We start from the raw sequence: 20621 nt of genomic DNA, 5'->3' as shown, positions 1-20621 counted from the left end.
ATATTAACCTAATGGTGTCAGATGATTAGTATCTGATAACCTAATGGTGTTAGATAATAACCTAATGGTGTCAGATGATTAGTATCTGATAACCTAATGGTGTTAGATATTAACCTAATGTGTCAGATGATTAGTATCTGATAGCCTAATGGTGTTAGATAATAACCTAGTGGTGTCAGATGATTAGTATCTGATAGCCTAATGGTGTCAGATGATTAGTATCTGATAACCTAATGGTGCTAGATAATAACCTAATGGTGTTAGATGATTAGTATCTGATAACCTAATGGTGTCAGATGATTAGTATCTGATAGCCTAATGGTGTCAGATGATTAGTATCTGATAACCTAATGGTGTTAGATGATTAGTATCTGATAGCCTAATGGTGTCAGATGATTAGTATCTGATAACCTAATGGTGCTAGATAATAACCAAATGGTGTTAGATATTAACCTAATGGTGTCAGATGATTAGTATCTGATAGCCTAATGGTGCTAGATAATAACCTAATGGTGTTAGATGATTAGTATCTGATAGCCTAATGGTGTTAGATAATAACCTAATGGTGTCAGATAATTAGTATCTGATAACCTAATGGTGTTAGATAATAACCTAATGGTGCTAGATAATAACCTAATGGTGTTAGATATTAACCTAATCGTGTCAGATAATTAGTATCTGATAACCTAATGGTGCTAGATAATAACCTAATGGTGTTAGATGATTAGTATCTGATAACCTAATGGTGCTAGATATTAACCTAATGGTGTTAGATGATTAGTATCTGATAACCTAATGGTGTTAGATAATAACCTAATGGTGCTAGATAATAACCTAATGGTGTTAGATATTAACCTAATCGTGTCAGATAATTAGTATCTGATAACCTAATGGTGCTAGATAATAACCTAATGGTGTTAGATGATTAGTATCTGATAACCTAATGGTGCTAGATATTAACCTAATGGTGTTAGATGATTAGTATCTGATAACCTAATGGTGTTAGATAATAACCTAATGGTGCTAGATAATAACCTAATGGTGTTAGATATTAACCTAATGGTGTTAGATGATTAGTATCTGATAACCTAATGGTGTTAGATAATAACCTAATGGTGCTAGATAATAACCTAATGGTGTTAGATGATTAGTATCTGATAACCTAATGGTGTTAGATGATTAGTATCTGATAACCTAATGGTGCTAGATAATAACCTAATGGTGTCAGATGATTAGTATCTGATAACCTAATGGTGCTAGATAATAACCTAATGGTGTTAGATGATTAGTATCTGATAACCTAATGGTGCTAGATATTAACCTAATGGTGTTAGATATTAACCTAATGGTGTCAGATGATTAGTATCTGATAACCTAATGGTGCTAGATAATAACCTAATGGTGTTAGATATTAACCTAATGGTGTCAGATGATTAGTATCTGATAACCTAATGGTGCTAGATAATAACCTAATGGTGTTAGATAATTAGTATCTTATGACAGTGAAATAAATAAATAGGTAGTTTAAAAGGAATACTCCTCATACTTCCTCTGCCCAGCCACCCTTCCTCCTTTTACAGAGTGTGTGTGTGTGTGTGTGTGTGTGTGTGTGTGTGTGTGTGTGTGTGTGTGTGTGTGTGTGTGTGTGTGTGTGTGTGTGTGTGTGTGTGTGTGTGTGTGTGTGTGTGTGTGTGTGTGTGTGTGTGTGTGTGTGTGTGTGTGTGTGTGTGTGTGTGTGTCCCAGCAGCCTGTCTCACCGGTTGGGGCACAGATGACCGTGTTCTTGCCCTGAAACACCGGTTCAGCCAGCTCTCTCTGATACTCTCTCATTTTCTTCTCTCCTCTACTCTTTTCTCCTCCTCCTCCTCTCTCCTCCTCCTCTCTCATCCTCTTCTCTCCTCCTTTCTGGACTTCACCAACACAACTATTGGCTCCTGGACAATTTTAGAACACAGAATTTAGAACAAGGCATGAAGGGTAAAGAATGTAGAACTAAGAATATAAGAACACAGAATTTAGAACAAGGCACGAAGGGTAAAGAATGTAGAACTAAGAATATAAGAACACAGAATTTAGAACAAGGCACGAAGGGTAAAGAATGTAGAACTAAGAATATAAGAACACAGAATTTAGAACAAGGCAGGAAGGGTAAAGAATGTAGAACTACGAATATAAGAACACAGAATTTAGAACAAGGCACGAAGGGTAAAGAATGTAGAACTACGAATATAAGAACACAGAATTTAGAACAAGGCACGAAGGGTAAAGAATGTAGAACTAAGAATATAAGAACACAGAATTTAGAACAAGGCACGAAGGGTAAAGAATGTAGAACTAAGAATATAAGAACACAGAATTTAGAACAAGGCACGAAGGGTAAAGAATGTAGAACTAAGAATATAAGAACACAGAATTTAGAACAAGGCACGAAGGGTAAAGAATGTAGAACTAAGAATATAAGAACACAGAATTTAGAACAAGGCACGAAGGGTAAAGAATGTAGAACTAAGAATATAAGAACACAGAATTTAGAACAAGGCACGAAGGGTAAAGAATGTAGAACTACGAATATAAGAACACAGAATTTAGAACAAGGCACGAAGGGTAAAGAATGTAGAACTAAGAATATAAGAACACAGAATTTAGAACAAGGCACGAAGGGTAAAGAATGTAGAACTAAGAATATAAGAACACAGAATTTAGAACAAGGCACGAAGGGTAAAGAATGTAGAACTAAGAATATAAGAACACAGAATTTAGAACAAGGCACGAAGGGTAAAGAATGTAGAACTAAGAATATAAAGGCTCACTGAACATATTTATCTTGTGAGTGGCTACCTGTTGCAGAGGTGGGCGGAGTTTCAGAGGTTGTCAAGGGATTGCTGCTCATCAGCATCCCATCGTCATCGTCAGACTGCTCAGTGTACTGGAAGGAGACAGTCATCACGGTTTCACCCTCCTCCTCATCACCCACATCCATCTTTGACATGGATGACTCTGGTTGGAAAGGAAAACACCACAACCGTTAGCCATCTGAGAGCTAGTTTGTATGTGTGTGTTTACTTATTTATTAGGATCCTCATTAGCTTTTACAGAAGCAGCAGCTTCTCTTCCTGGGATCAAAAAAAAAAAAACCCATGACAAATAACAAAAACACTGATACACTGATAGACAAGGACAGTCACACACATGTAAAATACATAAACAACCAACATAACTAAAACAATGTGTCTCTGTTACAGTGTCTGTTAGAGTGTCTCTGTTAGAATGTCTGTTAGAATGTCTGTTAGAGTGTCTGTTAGAGTGTCTGTTAGAGTGTCTGTTAGAATGTCTCTGTTAGAATGTCTCTGTTACAGTGTCTGTTAGAGTGTCTCTGTTAGAATGTCTGTTAGAGTGTCTCTGTTAGAATGTCTGTTAGAATGTCTGTTAGAGTGTCTGTTAGAGTGTCTGTTAGAGTGTCTGTTAGAGTGTCTCTGTTAGAATGTCTGTTAGAATGTCTGTTAGAATGTCTGTTAGAATGTCTGTTAGAGTGTCTGTTAGAGTGTCTCTGTTAGAATGTCTGTTAGAATGTCTGTTAGAATGTCTGTTAGAATGTCTGTTAGAGTGTCTGTTAGAGTGTCTCTGTTAGAATGTCTGTTAGAATGTCTGTTAGAGTGTCTGTTAGAGTGTCTGTTAGAGTGTCTGTTAGAATGTCTCTGTTAGAATGTCTCTGTTAGAGTGTCTCTGTTAGAATGTCTGTTAGAGTGTCTCTGTTAGAGTGTCTCTGTTAGAGTGTCTCTGTTAGAGTGTCTCTGTTAGAATGTCTGTTAGAGTGTCTGTTAGAGTGTCTGTTAGAGTGTCTCTGTTAGAGTGTCTGTTAGAATGTCTGTTAGAGTGTCTGTTAGAGTGTCTCTGTTAGAATGTCTGTTAGAGTGTCTCTGTTAGAGTGTCTCTGTTAGAGTGTCTCTGTTAGAGTGTCTCTGTTAGAGTGTCTGTTAGAGTGTCTCTGTTAGAGTGTCTCTGTTAGAGTGTCTCTGTTAGAATGTCTGTTAGAGTGTCTGTTAGAGTGTCTGTTAGAGTGTCTCTGTTAGAGTGTCTGTTAGAGTGTCTCTGTTAGAGTGTCTCTGTTAGAATGTCTGTTAGAGTGTCTCTGTTAGAGTGTCTCTGTTAGAGTGTCTCTGTTAGAGTGTCTGTTAGAGTGTCTCTGTTAGAGTGTCTCTGTTAGAATGTCTGTTAGAGTGTCTCTGTTAGAGTGTCTCTGTTAGAGTGTCTGTTAGAGTGTCTGTTAGAGTGTCTCTGTTAGAGTGTCTCTGTTAGAGTGTCTCTGTTAGAGTGTCTCTGTTAGAGTGTCTCTGTTAGAATGTCTGTTAGAGTGTCTGTTAGAGTGTCTGTTAGAGTGTCTCTGTTAGAGTGTCTCTGTTAGAGTGTCTGTTAGAGTGTCTCTGTTAGAGTGTCTCTGTTAGAGTGTCTCTGTTAGAATGTCTGTTAGAGTGTCTCTGTTAGAGTGTCTCTGTTAGAATGTCTGTTAGAGTGTCTGTTAGAGTGTCTGTTAGAGTGTCTCTGTTAGAATGTCTGTTAGAGTGTCTCTGTTAGAGTGTCTCTGTTAGAGTGTCTCTGTTAGAGTGTCTCTGTTAGAATGTCTGTTAGAGTGTCTCTGTTAGAGTGTCTCTGTTAGAGTGTCTCTGTTAGAATGTCTGTTAGAGTGTCTGTTAGAGTGTCTGTTAGAGTGTCTCTGTTAGAGTGTCTGTTAGAGTGTCTGTTAGAGTGTCTGTTACAGTGTCTCTGTTAGAATGTCTGTTAGAGTGTCTGTTAGAGTGTCTCTGTTAGAATGTCTGTTAGAGTGTCTGTTAGAGTGTCTGTTAGAGTGTCTCTGTTAGAATGTCTGTTAGAGTGTCTCTGTTAGAGTGTCTGTTAGAGTGTCTGTTAGAGTGTCTCTGTTAGAATGTCTGTTAGAGTGTCTGTTAGAGTGTCTGTTAGAGTGTCTGTTAGAGTGTCTCTGTTAGAATGTCTGTTAGAGTGTCTGTTAGAGTGTCTCTGTTAGAGTGTGTCTGTTAGAGTGTCTGTTAGAGTGTGTCTGTCATAGAGTGTCTGTTAGAGTGTGTCTCCCGTGAATTCGCTCTGGACTTGGGGACTGTGAAGAACACACACCACCCCCCCGGTTGGCAGGTCCTGTGGGGGTATCGGTGTCTGAGATGAATGTTCTTTTGTTATGCAAACAATCTGGAATATTCATCACAGTAATGTTTCTCGTGAAGAGAAGCAGCTCATCTCTCCTCAACCAGGGAAAACTGGCATGAAGGTTGATGATGATTTGAGCCGGTGTAGGAGCGAACCACGAAGGAGAACTCAGCATTAAATATACTGATGCTAGGCTTTGTTACTTTGGTCCCAGCTCTCTGCAGGTCATTCACTCAGGTCCCCCCGTGTGGTTCTGGGATTTTTGCTCACCGTTATTGTGATCATTTTGACCTCACGGGGTGAGATTTAATTTTTAATTTTATCTTTATTTAACCAGGCAAGTCAGTTAAGAACATATTCTTACTTTCAATGACGGCCTGGGAACAGTGGGTTAACTGCCTGTTCAGGGGCAGAACGACAGATTTGTACCTTGTCAGCTCGGGGGTTTGAACTCGCAACCTTCCGGTTACTAGTTCAACGCTCTAACCACTAGGCTACGCTGCCATGGAGATCTTGCGTGGAGCCCCAGATCGAGGGAGATTATTAGTGTTCTTGTGTGTCTTCCATTTCCTAATAATTGCCCCCACAGTTGATTTCTTCAAACCAAGCTACTTACCTATTGCAGATTCAGTCTTCCCAGCCTGGCGCAGGTCTACAATTTTAAAAAATCCTACAATGTGATTTTCTGGATTTTTTTTTCTTCTCATTTTGTCTGTCATAGTTGAAGTGTACCTATGATGAAAATTACAGGCCTCTCTCATCTTTTTAAGTGGGAGAACTTGTACAATTGGTGGCTGACTAAATACTTGTTTTGCCCCACTGTATGTATAAAAGCAGAGTCAGTGCTAAGAAGGTTCATGTAAGAGCATTGTATTTCTGAGACAATTCTCCACCACACCAGCTGCAGGTTTGCTAGGTCTGTGCCGCCACAGCCATAACTGTGTGTGTCTGTGTCTGTCTGTCTGTGTGTGTGTGTCCTACCTGTGTCAGGATCCAGTAGCTGCAGGGCATCAATCAGATCACAGGAGTACAACGCCGACTTCAGCAGTTTGAACCAGTTTTGTTTATCACTTCTCTTCAGACAATCAGTCAGCCTCTCTGCTGCTGCTATAGGTCCCTTCAGGTTCTCTATCTACAACACAACAATATAACAGTCAGTCAGCCTCTCTGCTGCTATTGGTCCCTTCAGGTTCTCTATCTACAACACAACAATATAACAGTCAGTCAGCCCTCTGCTGCTATTGGTCCCTTCAGGTTCTCTATCTACAACACAACAATATAACAGTCAGTCAGCCTACAACACAACTCTGCTGCTATTGGTCCCTTCAGGTTCTCTATCTACAACACAACAATATAACAGTCAGTCAGCCTCTCTGCTGCTATTGGTCCCTTCAGGTTCTCTATCTACAACACAACAATATAACAGTCAGTCAGCCTCTCTGCTGCTATTGGTCCCTTCAGGTTCTCTATCTACAACACAACAATATAACAGTCAGTCAGCCTCTCTGCTGCTATTGGTCCCTTCAGGTTCTCTATCTACAACACAACAATATAACAGTCAGTCAGCCTCTCTGCTGCTATTGGTCCCTTCAGGTTCTCTATCTACAACACAACAATATAACAGTCAGTCAGCCTCTGCTGCTATTGGTCCCTTCAGGTTCTCTATCTACAACACAACAATATAACAGTCAGTCAGCCTCTCTGCTGCTATTGGTCCCTTCAGGTTCTCTATCTACAACACAACAATATAACAGTCAGTCAGCCTCTCTGCTGCCTGGTCCCTTCAGGTTCTCTATCTACAACACAACAATATAACAGTCAGTCAGCCTTCTGCTGCTATTGGTCCCTTCAGGTTTCTATCTACAACACAACAATATTTCAGTCTGTCATGGTCCCTTCAGGTTCTCTATCTACAACACAACAATATAACAGTCAGTCAGCCTCTCTCTGCTATTGGTCCCTTCAGGTTCTCTATCTACAACACAACAATATAACAGTCAGTCACTCTGCTTTTGGTCCCTTCAGGTTCTGTATCTACAACACAACAATATAACAGTCAGTCAGGTTCTGCTGCTAAGGCATTCTCTATCTACAACACAACAATATAACAGTCAGTCACCAGCTGCAGGTTTGCTAGGTCCCTTCAGGTTCTCTATCTACAACACAACAATATAACAGTGTCAGCCTCTCTGCTGCTATTGGTCCCTTCAGGTTCTCTATCTACAACACAACAATATAACAGTCAGTCAGCCTCTCTGCTGCTATTGGTCCCTTCAGGTTCTCTATCTACAACACAACAATATAACAGTCAGTCAGCCTCCTGCTGCTTTGTTTAGGTTCTCTTCTCAACAGACAATATAACAGTCAGTCAGCCTCTCTGCTGCTATTGGTCCCTTCAGGTTCTCTATCTACAACACAACAATATAACAGTCAGTCAGCCTCTCTGCTGCTATTGGTCCCTTCAGGTTCTCTATCTACAACACAACAATATAACAGTCAGTCAGCCTCTCTGCTGCTATTGGTCCCTTCAGGTTCTCTATCTACAACACAACAATATAACAGTCAGTCAGCCTCTCTGCTGCTATTGGTCCCTTCAGGTTCTCTATCTACAACACAACAATATAACAGTCAGTCAGCCTCTCTGCTGCTATTGGTCCCTTCAGGTTCTCTATCTACAACACAACAATATAACAGTCAGTCAGCTGCTATTGGTCCCTTCAGGTTCTCTATCTACAACACAACAATATAACAGTCAGTCAGCCTCTCTGCTGCTATTGGTCCCTTCAGGTTCTCTATCTACAACACAACAATATAACAGTCAGTCAGCCTCTCTGCTGCTATTGGTCCCTTCAGGTTCTCTATCTACAACACAACAATATAACAGTCAGTCAGCCTGCTCTGCTGCTATTGGTCCCTTCAGGTTCTCTATCTACAACACAACAATATAACAGTCAGTCAGCCTCTCTGCTGCTATTGGTCCCTTCAGGTTCTCTATCTACAACACAACAATATAACAGTCAGTCAGCCTCTCTGCTGCTATTGGTCCCTTCAGGTTCTCTATCTACAACACAACAATATAACAGTCAGTCAGCCTCTCTGCTGCTATTGGTCCCTTCAGGTTCTCTATCTACAACACAACAATATAACAGTCAGTCAGCCTCTGCTGCTATTGGTCCCTTCAGGTTCTCTATCTACAACACAACAATATAACAGTCAGTCAGCCTCTCTGCTGCTATTGGTCCCTTCAGGTTCTCTATCTACAACACAACAATATAACAGTCAGTCAGCCTCTCTGCTGCTATTGGTCCCTTCAGGTTCTCTATCTACAACACAACAATATAACAGTCAGTCAGCCTCTCTGCTGCTATTGGTCCCTTCAGGTTCTCTATCTACAACACAACAATATAACAGTCAGTCAGCCTCTCTGCTGCTATTGGTCCCTTCAGGTTCTCTATCTACAACACAACAATATAACAGTCAGTCAGCCTCTCTGCTGCTATTGGTCCCTTCAGGTTCTCTATCTACAACACAACAATATAACAGTCAGTCAGCCTCTCTGCTGCTATTGGTCCCTTCAGGTTCTCTATCTACAACACAACAATATAACAGTCAGTCAGCCTCTCTGCTGCTATTGGTCCCTTCAGGTTCTCTATCTACAACACAACAATATAACAGTCAGTCAGCCTCTCTGCTGCTATTGGTCCCTTCAGGTTCTCTATCTACAACACAACAATATAACAGTCAGTCAGCCTCTCTGCTGCTATTGGTCCCTTCAGGTTCTCTATCTACAACACAACAATATAACAGTCAGTCAGCCTCTCTGCTGCTATTGGTCCCTTCAGGTTCTCTATCTACAACACAACAATATAACAGTCAGTCAGCCTCTCTGCTGCTATTGGTCCCTTCAGGTTCTCTATCTACAACACAACAATATAACAGTCAGTCAGCCTCTCTGCTGCTATTGGTCCCTTCAGGTTCTCTATCTACAACACAACAATATAACAGTCAGTCAGCCTCTCTGCTGCTATTGGTCCCTTCAGGTTCTCTATCTACAACACAACAATATAACAGTCAGTCAGCCTCTCTGCTGCTATTGGTCCCTTCAGGTTCTCTATCTACAACACAACAATATAACAGTCAGTCAGCCTCTCTGCTGCTATTGGTCCCTTCAGGTTCTCTATCTACAACACAACAATATAACAGTCAGTCAGCCTCTCTGCTGCTATAGGTCCCTTCAGGTTCTCTATCTACAACACAACAATATAACATATAACAGTTCTCAGTCATAACAGTCAGTCAGCCTCTCTGCTGTCCTCCTGGCTTCTCTATCTACTAACAGTCAGTCAGCCTCTCTGCTGCTATAGGTCCCTTCAGGTTCTCTATCTACAACACTATAACAGTCAGTCAGCCTCTCTGCTGCTATTGGTCCCTTCAGGTTCTCTATCTGCAACACAACAATATTACAGCTAAGGAATGCTCTAACCCTCTACTACTACTCCTCCTCCTACTACTACTACAACTACTATATTACAGCTAATGAATGCTCTAACCCTCTACTACTACTACTACTACTATATTACAGCTAAGGAATGCTCTAACCCTCTACTACTACTACTACTACTACTACTACTACTGCTACTATATTACAGCTAAGGAATGTTCTAACCCTCTACTACTACTACTACTACTACTACTACTACTACTACTGCTACTATATTACAGCTAATGAATGCTCTAACCCTCTACTACTACTCCTCCTCCTACTACTACTACAACTACTACTACTATATTACAGCTAATGAATGCTCTAATCCTCTACTACTACTACTACTACTACTACTACTACTACTATATTACAGCTAAGGAATGCTCTAACCCTCTACTACTACTCCTCCTCCTACTACTACTACTACTATATTACAGCTAATGAATGCTCTAATCCTCTACTACTACTACTACTACTACTACTACTATATTACAGCTAAGGAATGCTCTAACCTCTACTACTACTACTACTACTACTACTACTACTACTACTACTACTGCTACTATATTACAGCTAAGGAATGCTCTAACCTCTACTACTACTACTACTACTACTACTACTACTACTACTACTACTATATTACAGCTAAGGAATGCTCTAACCCTCTACTACTACTACTACAACTACTACTACTACTACTACTGCTACTATATTACAGCTAAGGAATGCTCTAACCTCTACTACTACTACTACTACTACAACTACTACTACTACTACTACAACTACTACTACTACTACTGCTACTATATTACAGCTAAGGAATGCTCTAACCCTCTACTACTACTACTACTATATTACAGCTAAGGAATGCTCTAACCCTCTACTACTACAACTACTACTACTACTACTACTACTACTACTACTACTACTACAATATTACAGCTAATGTCACGCCCTGGTCGAAGTATTTTGTGTTTATCTTCATGTATTGGGTCAGGCCAGGGTGTGGCATGGGTTTTTTGTATTGTGGTGTGTTTTGTCTTGGGGTTTTGGTGTGTATGTATTGGGATTGTAGCTAGTGGGGTGATCTAGCAAAGTCTATGGCTGTCTGGAGTGGTTCTCAATCAGAGGCAGGTGTTTATCGTTGTCTCTGATTGGGAACCATATTTAGGCAGCCATATTCTTTGGTTGTGTTGTGGGTGATTGTCCTTAGTGTCCTTGTTCCTGTCTATGTGTTAGTTTACACTAGTATAGGCTGTTTCGGTTTTCGTTACGTTTATTGTTTTTTTAGTGTTTGTATTTAGATTCGTGTTACGTTTGTTCAAACATGGATCGCAATCTACACGCTGCATTTTGATCCGACTCTCCTTCACACCTAGAAAACCGTTACAGAATCACCCACCACCAACGGACCAAGCAGCGTGTCAACAGGCAGGAGCCACAGGAGAGATGGACATGGGAGGACGAACTGGAAGGTAAAGGACCTTGGGCTCAGCCTGGAGAATATCGCCGCCCCAAGGAACAACTGGAGGCGGAGTAAGCGGAGAGGCGCTGGTATGAGGCAGCACGGCGACGCGGATGGAAGCCTGAGAGTCAGCCCCAAAAATGTATTGGGGGGGGGGGGGGGGGGGGGCTCAGGGAGAGTGTGGCAGAGTCAGGAGTCAGACCTGAGCCAACTCTCTCTGTTTATTGTGAGGAGCCAAGGAGGAGACCAGAACCAGAGCCGGTGTTAGAGGTGAGCGAAGCAGAGACTGTGAAGGAGTTAATGGGGAAATTGGAGGAGAGAGAAATGAGGGAGTTGCTGTGTTGGTGCTTTTTGCATGGAATTCGCCCGACGGAACGTGTCAGGGATTTAATGGCACCTGGGTCAGCGCTCCATACTCGTCCTGAGGTGCGTGTTAGTCGGCTGGTGAAGTTGGTGCCAGCCTCACACACCAGGCCTCCTGTGCACATCCCTAGCCTTGCACGTCCTGTGCCAGCACTGCTCTCAAGATCTCCAGTACGCCTTCACGGTCTAGCCCATCCTGTGCCACCTCCACACACCAGCCCTCCGGTAGCAGCTCCCCGCACCAGGCTTCCTGTGCATGTCCTCGGTCCAGTACCACCAGTACCAGCACCACGCATCAGGCCTACAGTGCGCCTCGCCTCTCCAGCGCTGTCGGAGCCTTTCTCCTCTCCTGCGCTGCCGGAGTCTCCCGCCTGTTCAGCCCAGCCAGAGCCTTTCTCCTCTCCTGCGCTAAACGGAGTCTCCCGCCTGTTCAGTGCAGCTAGAGCCTTCTTCCTCTACAGCGCTGCTGGAGTCTCCTGTCTGTTCAGCGCAGCCAGAGCTGTCAGCCTGCATGGAGCAGTCAGAGCTGCCAGCCTGCATGGAGCAGCCAGGGCTGTCAGTCTGCATGGAGCAGCCAGAGCTGTCAGTCTGCATGAAGCAGCCAGAGCTGTCAGTCTGCATGGAGCAGCCAGAGCTGCCAGTCTGCATGGAGCAGCCAGAGCTGCCAGTCTGCATGGAGCAGCCAGAGCTGTCAGTCTGAATGGAGCAGCCAGAGCTGCCAGTCTGCATGGAGCAGCCAGAGTTGTCAGTCTGCATGGAGCAGCCAGAGCTGCCAGTCTGCATGGAGCAGCCAGAGCTGCCAGTCTGCATGGAGCAGCCAGAGCTGCCAGTCTGCATGGAGCAGCCAGAGCTGTCAGTCTGCATGGAGCTGCCAGTCTGCAAGGTGCTCCCAGCCTGCATGGAGCAGCCAGAGCTACCAGCCTGCATGGAGCAGCCAGAGCTGTCAGTCTGCATGGAGCAGCCAGAGCTGTCAGTCTGCATGGAGCAGCCAGAGCTGCCAGTCTGCATGGAGCAGCCAGAGCTGTCAGTCTGCAAGGAGCTGCCAGTCTGCAAGGAGCTGCCAGTCTGCAGGGTGCTCCCAGCCTGCATGGAGCAGCCAGAGCTGTCAGTCTGCATGGAGCAGCCAGAGCTGTCAGTCTGCATGGAGCAGTCAGAGCTGCCAGTCTGCATGGAGCAGCCAGAGCTACCAGCCTGCATGGAGCAGCCAGAGCTGTCAGTCTGCATGGAGCAGCCAGAGCTGTCAGTCTGCATGGAGCAGCCAGAGCTGCCAGTCTGCATGGAGCAGTCAGAGCTGCCAGTCTGCATGGAGCAGTCAGAGCTGTCAGTCTGCATGAAGCAGTCAGAGCTGTCAGTCTGTATGAAGCAGTCAGAGCTGTCAGTCTGTATGAAGCAGCCAGAGATGTCAATCTGCAAGGAGCAGCCAGAGCTGTCAGTCTGCAAGGAGCTGTCAGTCTGCACGGAGCCACCAGAGCTGCTAGTCTGTAAGAAGCCGCCAGAGCGGTCAGCCTACAGGGAGCAGCCAGAGCCACCAGTCAGCGTGGAGCAGCCAGAGCCGCCAGTCAGCGTGGAGCAGTCAGAGCCGCCAGTCAGCGTGGAGCAGCCAGAGCCGCCAGTCAGCGTGGAGCAGTCAGAGCCGCCAGTCAGCGTGGAGCAGTCAGAGCCGCCAGTCAGCGTGGAGCAGTCAGAGCCGCCAGTCAGCATGGAGCAGCCAGATCTTTCAGTCTGCCAGGATCCGCCAGTCAACCAGACTCTTCCAGATCCGCCAGTCAGCCGGGATCTGCCAGAACTGCCAGTCGGCCACGATCTGCCAGTCAGCCAGGATCTGCCAGTCAGCCAGGATGTGCTGAAATCACCAGCCAGCCAGGATCTGGTAAATATATCTACCAGCCAGAGCTTCCTCTCACGCCTGAGCTTCCTCTCACTCCTGAGCTTCCTCTCACTCCTGAGCTTCCTCTCACTCCCGAGCTTCCTCTCACTCCCGAGCTTCCTCTCACTCCCGAGCTTTCTCTCACTCCCGAGCTTTCCCTCAGTCCCGAGCTGCCTCAGTCCCGATCTGCTCTTCAGTACAGTGGGGTTCTGGGTGAGGACTACTAGGCCATGGTCGGCGGCGAGGGTGGACTATCCAGGGACGCAAGGAGAGGGGACGAAGACATTGACTGAGTGGGGTCCATATAACTAGTATATTATGACTATATAACTAGTATATTAATACTATATAACTAGTATATTATGACTATATAACTAGTATATTAATACTATATAACTAGTATATTATGACTATATAACTAGTATATTATGACTATATAACTAGTATATTATGACTATATAACTAGTATATTAATACAATATAACTAGTATATTATGACTATATAACTAGTATATTAATACTATATAACTAGTATATTATGACTATATAATTAGTATATTATGATTATATAACTAATATATTATGACTATATAACTAATATATTATGACTACATTAATACTATATAACTAGTATATTATGACTATATAACCAGTATATTATGACTATATAATTAGTATATTATGACTACATTAATACTATATAACTAATATATTATGAATATATAATGTATATATTGTGACTATATAACTAGTATAGTATGACTATATAACTAGTATAGTATGACTATATAACTAGTATAGTATGACTACATTAATATTATATAACTAGTATATTATGACTATATAACCAGTATATTATGACTATATAACTAGTATATTATGACTACATTAATACTATATAACTAATATATTATGACTATATAACTAGTATATTATGACTATATAACTAGTATATTATGACTATATAACTAGTATATTCATACTATATAACTAGTATATTATGACTATATAACCAGTATATTAATACTATATAACTAGTATATTATGACTATATAACTAGTATAGTATGACTATATATTTAGCCTCCAGTATTTATGACTATATTAGTATATTAAGGGTCATAACTTGTATATTAATACTATATAACTAGTATATTAATACTATATAACTAGTATATTATGACTATATAACTAGTAAATTAATACTATATACCTTCTTTCTCTCTCTCGGAGGACCTAGCTATAGAACTATATAACCAGGACTATTATGACATATGACTCCTTGCTGTCCCCATAACTGGTATATTAATGCTATATAACTGGTATATTAATACCATGTAACTGGTATAGTATGACATATAACTAGTATATTAATCCATATAACTAGTCCTGCTCCATGTTTCAACTGTTATTTACTATTATTCAAACTGGTCATTTATGAACATTTGAACATCTTACGTTCTGTTATGACTATATAACTAGTAAGAGGACTGGCCACATAATAGTATATTATGACTATATAACTAGTACCTTAGCCCTAGGATAACTAGTATATTATGACTATATGGCTAGTATATTGTCCCCAGTCCATAACTGTGCTGCTGCTCCAGTTTCAACCAGTATATTATTACTATATAACCATGCTGGTCATTTATGACTATATAACTATCTTTCATACTATATAACTAGTATATTATGACTATATAACTAGTATATTATGACTATATAACTAGTATATTTTGACTATATCTTCCAGGTATTTAATACTATATAACTAGTATTTTCTATATAACTAGTATATTATGACTATATTGTTTGCTTTTGGGGTTATAGGCTGGGTTTTATGACAGCACTTTGAGATATCAGCTAGTATGAGGGCTATATAAATAAATTTGATTTATTTGACTATATAACTACTATAGTATGACTATATAACTAGTATATTAATACTATATAACTAGTATATTAATACTATATAACTAGTATATTAATACTATATAACTAGTATATTAATACTATATAACTAGTATATTAATACTATATAACTAGTATATTATGACTAGATAATTTATATATTGTGACTATATAACTAGTATGACTATATAACTAGTATAGTATGTATATATAACTAATATATTATGACTATATAACTAGTATATTATGACTAGATAATTTATATATTGTGACTATATAACTAGTATATTATGACTCTATAACTAGTATATTATGACTATATAACTAGTATATTATGACTATATAACTAGTATATCAATACTATATAACTAGTATATTATGACTACATAACTAGTACATTAATACTATATAACTAGTATATTAACACTACATAACTAGTATATTAATACTATATAACTAGTATATTAATACTATATAACTAGTATATTATGACTATATAACTAGTAAATTAATACTATATACCTACTATATTAATACTATATAACTAGTATATTATGACTATATAACTCGTATATTATGACAACATAACTAGTATATTAATACTATATAACTAGTATATTAATACTATATAACTGGTATAGTATGACTATATAACTAGTATATTAATACTATATAACTAGTATAGTATGACTACATTAATACTATATAACTAATATATTATGACTATATAACTAGTATATTATGACTATATAACTAGTATATTATGACTATATAACTAGTATATTCATACTATATAACTAGTATATTATGACTATATAACTAGTATATTAATACTATATAACTAGTATATTATGACTATATAACTAGTATATTATGACTATATAACTAGTATAGTATGACTATATAACTACTATATTATGACTATATAACTAGAATATTAATACTATATAACTAGTATATTAATACTATATAACTAGTATATTAATACTATATAACTAGTATATTAATACTATATAACTAGTATATTAATACTATATAACTAGTATATTATGACTATATAACTAGTATATTATGACTATATAACTAGTATATAATACTATATAACTAGTATATTATGACTATATAACTAGTATATTATGACTATATAACTAGTATATTATGACTATATAATTTATATATTGTGACTATATAACTAGTATATTATGACTATATAACATTTAGTATATTATGACTATATAACTAGTATATTATGACTATATAACTAGTATATCAATACTATATAACTAGTATATTATGACTATATAACTAGTATATTAATACTATATAACTAGTATATTATGACTACATAACTAGTATATTAATACTATATAACTAGTATATTATGACTATATAACTAGTATATTATGACTATATAACTAGTATATTAATACTATATAACTAGTATATTATGACTACATAACTAGTATATTATGACTATATAACCAGTATATTAATACTATATAACTAGTATATTATGACTATATAACTAGTAAATTAATACTATATAACTAGTATATTAATACTATATAACTAGTATATTATGACTATATAACTAGTATATTAATACTATATAACTAGTATAGTATGACTATATAACTAGTATATTAATACTATATAACTAGTATAGTATGACTATATAACTAGTATAGTATGACTATATAACTAGTATATTCATACTATATAACTAGTATAGTATGACTATATAACTAGTATATTATGACTATATAACTAGTATATTATGACTACATAACTAGAATATTATGATTATATAACTAGTAAATTAATACTATATAACTAGTATAGTATGACTATATAACTAGTATATTAATACTATATAACTAGTATATTAATACTATACAACTAGTATATTATGACTACATAACTAGTATATTATGACTATATAACTAGTATATTAATACTATATAACTAGTATATTATGACTACATAACTAGTATATTATGACCATATAACTAGTATATTAATACTATACAACTAGTAAATTATGACTACATAACTAGTATATTATGACTATATAACTAGTATATTATGACTATATAACTAGTATATTAATACTATATAACTAGTATATTAATACGATATAACTAGTATATTGTGACTATATAACTAGTATATTATGACTATATAACCAGTATATTAATACTATATAACTAGTATATTAATACTATATAACTAGTATATTGTGACTATATAACTAGTATATTATGACTATATAACCAGTATAGTATGACTATATAACTAGTATATTAATACTATATAACTAGTATATTGTGACTATATAACTAGTATATTATGACTATATAACTAGTATATTATGACTATATAACTAGTTTATTAATACTATATAACTAGTATATTAATACTATATAACTAGTATATTAAATACTATATAACTAGTATACTGTGACTATATAAATAGTATATTAATACTATATAACTAGTATATTGTGACTATATAACTAGTATATTGTGACTATATAACTAGTATATCAATACTATATAACTAGTATATTAATACTATATAACTAGTATATTGTGACTATATAACTCGTATATTATGACTATATAACTCGTATATTACTACTATATAACTAGTATATTAATACTATATAACCAGTATATTAATACTATGTAACTAGTATATTAATACTATATAACTAGTATATTAATACTATATAACTAGTATATTAATACTATATAACTAGTATATTAATACTATATAACTAGTATATTAATACTATATAACTAGTATATTAATACTATATAACTAGTATATTAATACTATATAACTAGTATATTATGACTATATAACTAGTATATTATGACTATATAACTAGTATATTATGACTATATAACTAGTATATTATGACTATATAACTAGTATATTATACTATATAACTAGTATATTATGACTATATAACTAGTATATTATGACTATATAACTAGTATATTAATACTATATAACTAGTATATTAATGACTATATAACTAGTATATTATGACTATATAACTAGTATATTAATACTATATAACTAGTATATTATGACTATATAACTAGTATATTATGACTATATAACTAGTATATTAATACTATATAACTAGTATATTATGACTATATAACTAGTATATTATGACTATATAACTAGTATATTAATACTATATAACTAGTATATTATACTATATAACTAGTATATTATGACTATATAACTAGTATATTAATACTATATAACTAGTATATTATGACTATATAACTAGTATATTATGACTATATAACTAGTATATTATGACTATATAACTAGTATATTATGACTATATAACTAGTATATTATGACTATATAACTAGTATATTATGACTATATAACTAGTATATTACTGATGTATCCAAGATGGCGTAGCAGTCGAACGTCTTGTAACCACTAGGCTACCCTGCCGTACTAGATAATTTAAGATCTGTTTTTGTAAGAACATAGTATATGGGAATGATTTTAAGAAATTGATCTTAATTCATTTGATTCCAAGATGGCGTAGCAGTCAGACGTCTTGTCGTGTCGTGTCCCTTGTATATATCGTTTTTTATATTTTTTAAACATATTTTCTTCGCATATCTTTTAAAACATTTTGTTAAACCTCAACTTCTAAATACTCTCCTGCAACCCGCCTCACCCAATGTAGCTATTTTCTTCTAAAGTACTTATATCTACTTTGGATCCGAAACCCCTCAACTGAAGCTAGCCAGCTAACTACCAGCTGGCTACCAGCTATCAGTCAGCAAACCATTGCTAGCGGTCTTCAGCTAACCGGTCATCAGCTAACCTTTAGCTCGGAAAGCTCTCGCCAGTTCGAACAACGCGACTCTAACCAGAGCATAACGGACCTATTATTTTTTATCCCCGGATTCCCACCGGATTCCCACCGCAAACGGAACATTTTCAGCTGGATTCTTCACAACTAGCTATCGAGCTAACCGCAACCCCGGATGATTACTCCTGGCTGGCGTTTCCACCCACTTAGCTTGAAGCTAGCCCGGCCAGAGCTCCTGTGCTACCACCAAAGCATACTCCTGGGCTACCTGGCCCGGGTATCCTGGAAGGACATTGACCTCATCCCGTCAGTTGAGGATGCCTGGTCATTCTTTAAAAGTAACTTCCTCACCATTTTAGATAAGCATACTCCGTTCAAAAAATGCAGAACTAAGAACAGATACAGCCCTTGGTTCACTCCAGACCTGACTGCCCTCGACCAGCACAAAAACATCCTGTGGCGGACTGCAATAGCATCGAATAGCCCCCGTGATATGCAACTGTTCAGGGAAGTCAGGAACCAATACACGCAGTCAGTCAGGAAAGCTAAGGCCAGCTTCTTCAGGCAGAAGTTTGCATCCTGTAGCTCCAACTCCAAAAAGTTCTGGGACACTGTGAAGTCCATGGAGAACAAGAGCATCTCTTCCCAGCTGCCCACTGCACTGAGGCTAGGTAACACGGTCACCACCGATAAGTCCATGATTATCAAAAACTTCAACAAGCATTTCTCAATGGCTGGCCATGCCTTCCGCCTGGCTACTCCAACCTCGGCCAACAGCTCCGCCCCCCGCAGCTACTCGCCCAAGCCTCTCCAGGTTCTCCTTTACCCAAATCCAGATAGCAGATGTTCTGAAAGAGCTGCAAAACCTGGACCCATACAAATCAGCTGGGCTTGACAATCTGGACCCTCTATTTCTGAAACTATCCGCCGCCATTGTCGCAACCCCTATTACCAGCCTGTTCAACCTCTCTTTCATATCGTCTGAGATCCCCAAGGACTGGAAAGCTGCCGCAGTCATCCCCCTCTTCAAAGGGGGAGACACCCTGGACCCAAACTGTTACAGACCTATATCCATCCTGCCCTGCCTACCTAAGGTCTTCGAAAGTTAAGTTTCAAACAGGTCACTGACCATCTCGAATCCCACCGTACCTTCTCCGCTGTGCAATCTGGTTTCCGAGCCGGTCACGGGTGCACCTCAGCCACACTCAAGGTACTAAACGATATCATAACCGCCATCGATAAAAGACAGTACTGTGCAGCCATCTTCATCGACCTTGCCAAGGCTTTCGACTCGGTCAATCACCATATTCTTATCGGCAGACTCAGTAGCCTCGGTTTTTCAGATGACTGCCTTGCCTGGTTCACCAATTACTTTGCAGACAGAGTTCAGTGTGTCAAATCGGAGGGCATGCTGTCCGGTCCTCTGGAAGTCTCTATGAGGGTGCCACAGGGTTCAATCCTCAGGCCGACTCTTTTTTCTGTATATATCAATGATGTTGCTCTTGCTGCGGGC

General features: G+C 38.5%; 1 protein-coding gene across 4 annotated transcripts in view; it reads right to left on the bottom strand.

Annotated features, from left to right (window-relative positions):
* Positions 1-20621, bottom strand: part of ddx58 (DEAD (Asp-Glu-Ala-Asp) box polypeptide 58) — a 62087-nt gene that overhangs the window by 25470 nt on the left and 15996 nt on the right. For 3 of the 4 annotated variants that reach the window (XM_046318519.1, XM_046318521.1, XM_046318522.1), the window contains 3 exons: positions 6139-6289; positions 2839-2997; positions 1758-1934 (listed from right to left, as the gene is read on the bottom strand). In XM_046318519.1, the coding sequence (XP_046174475.1) occupies positions 1758-1934; positions 2839-2997; positions 6139-6289 (487 nt within the window). The remainder of the gene's footprint in view (positions 1-1757; positions 1935-2838; positions 2998-6138; positions 6290-20621) is intronic. The other variant, XM_046318520.1, reaches the window with a different exon arrangement.

The sequence above is a fragment of the Oncorhynchus gorbuscha genome, linkage group LG21 (assembly GCF_021184085.1).
Source record: "Oncorhynchus gorbuscha isolate QuinsamMale2020 ecotype Even-year linkage group LG21, OgorEven_v1.0, whole genome shotgun sequence".
Lineage (NCBI taxonomy): Eukaryota > Metazoa > Chordata > Actinopteri > Salmoniformes > Salmonidae > Oncorhynchus > Oncorhynchus gorbuscha.
The sequence above is the reverse complement of the archived record's forward strand: the minus strand, read 5'-3'. Positions and strand labels throughout refer to the sequence as shown.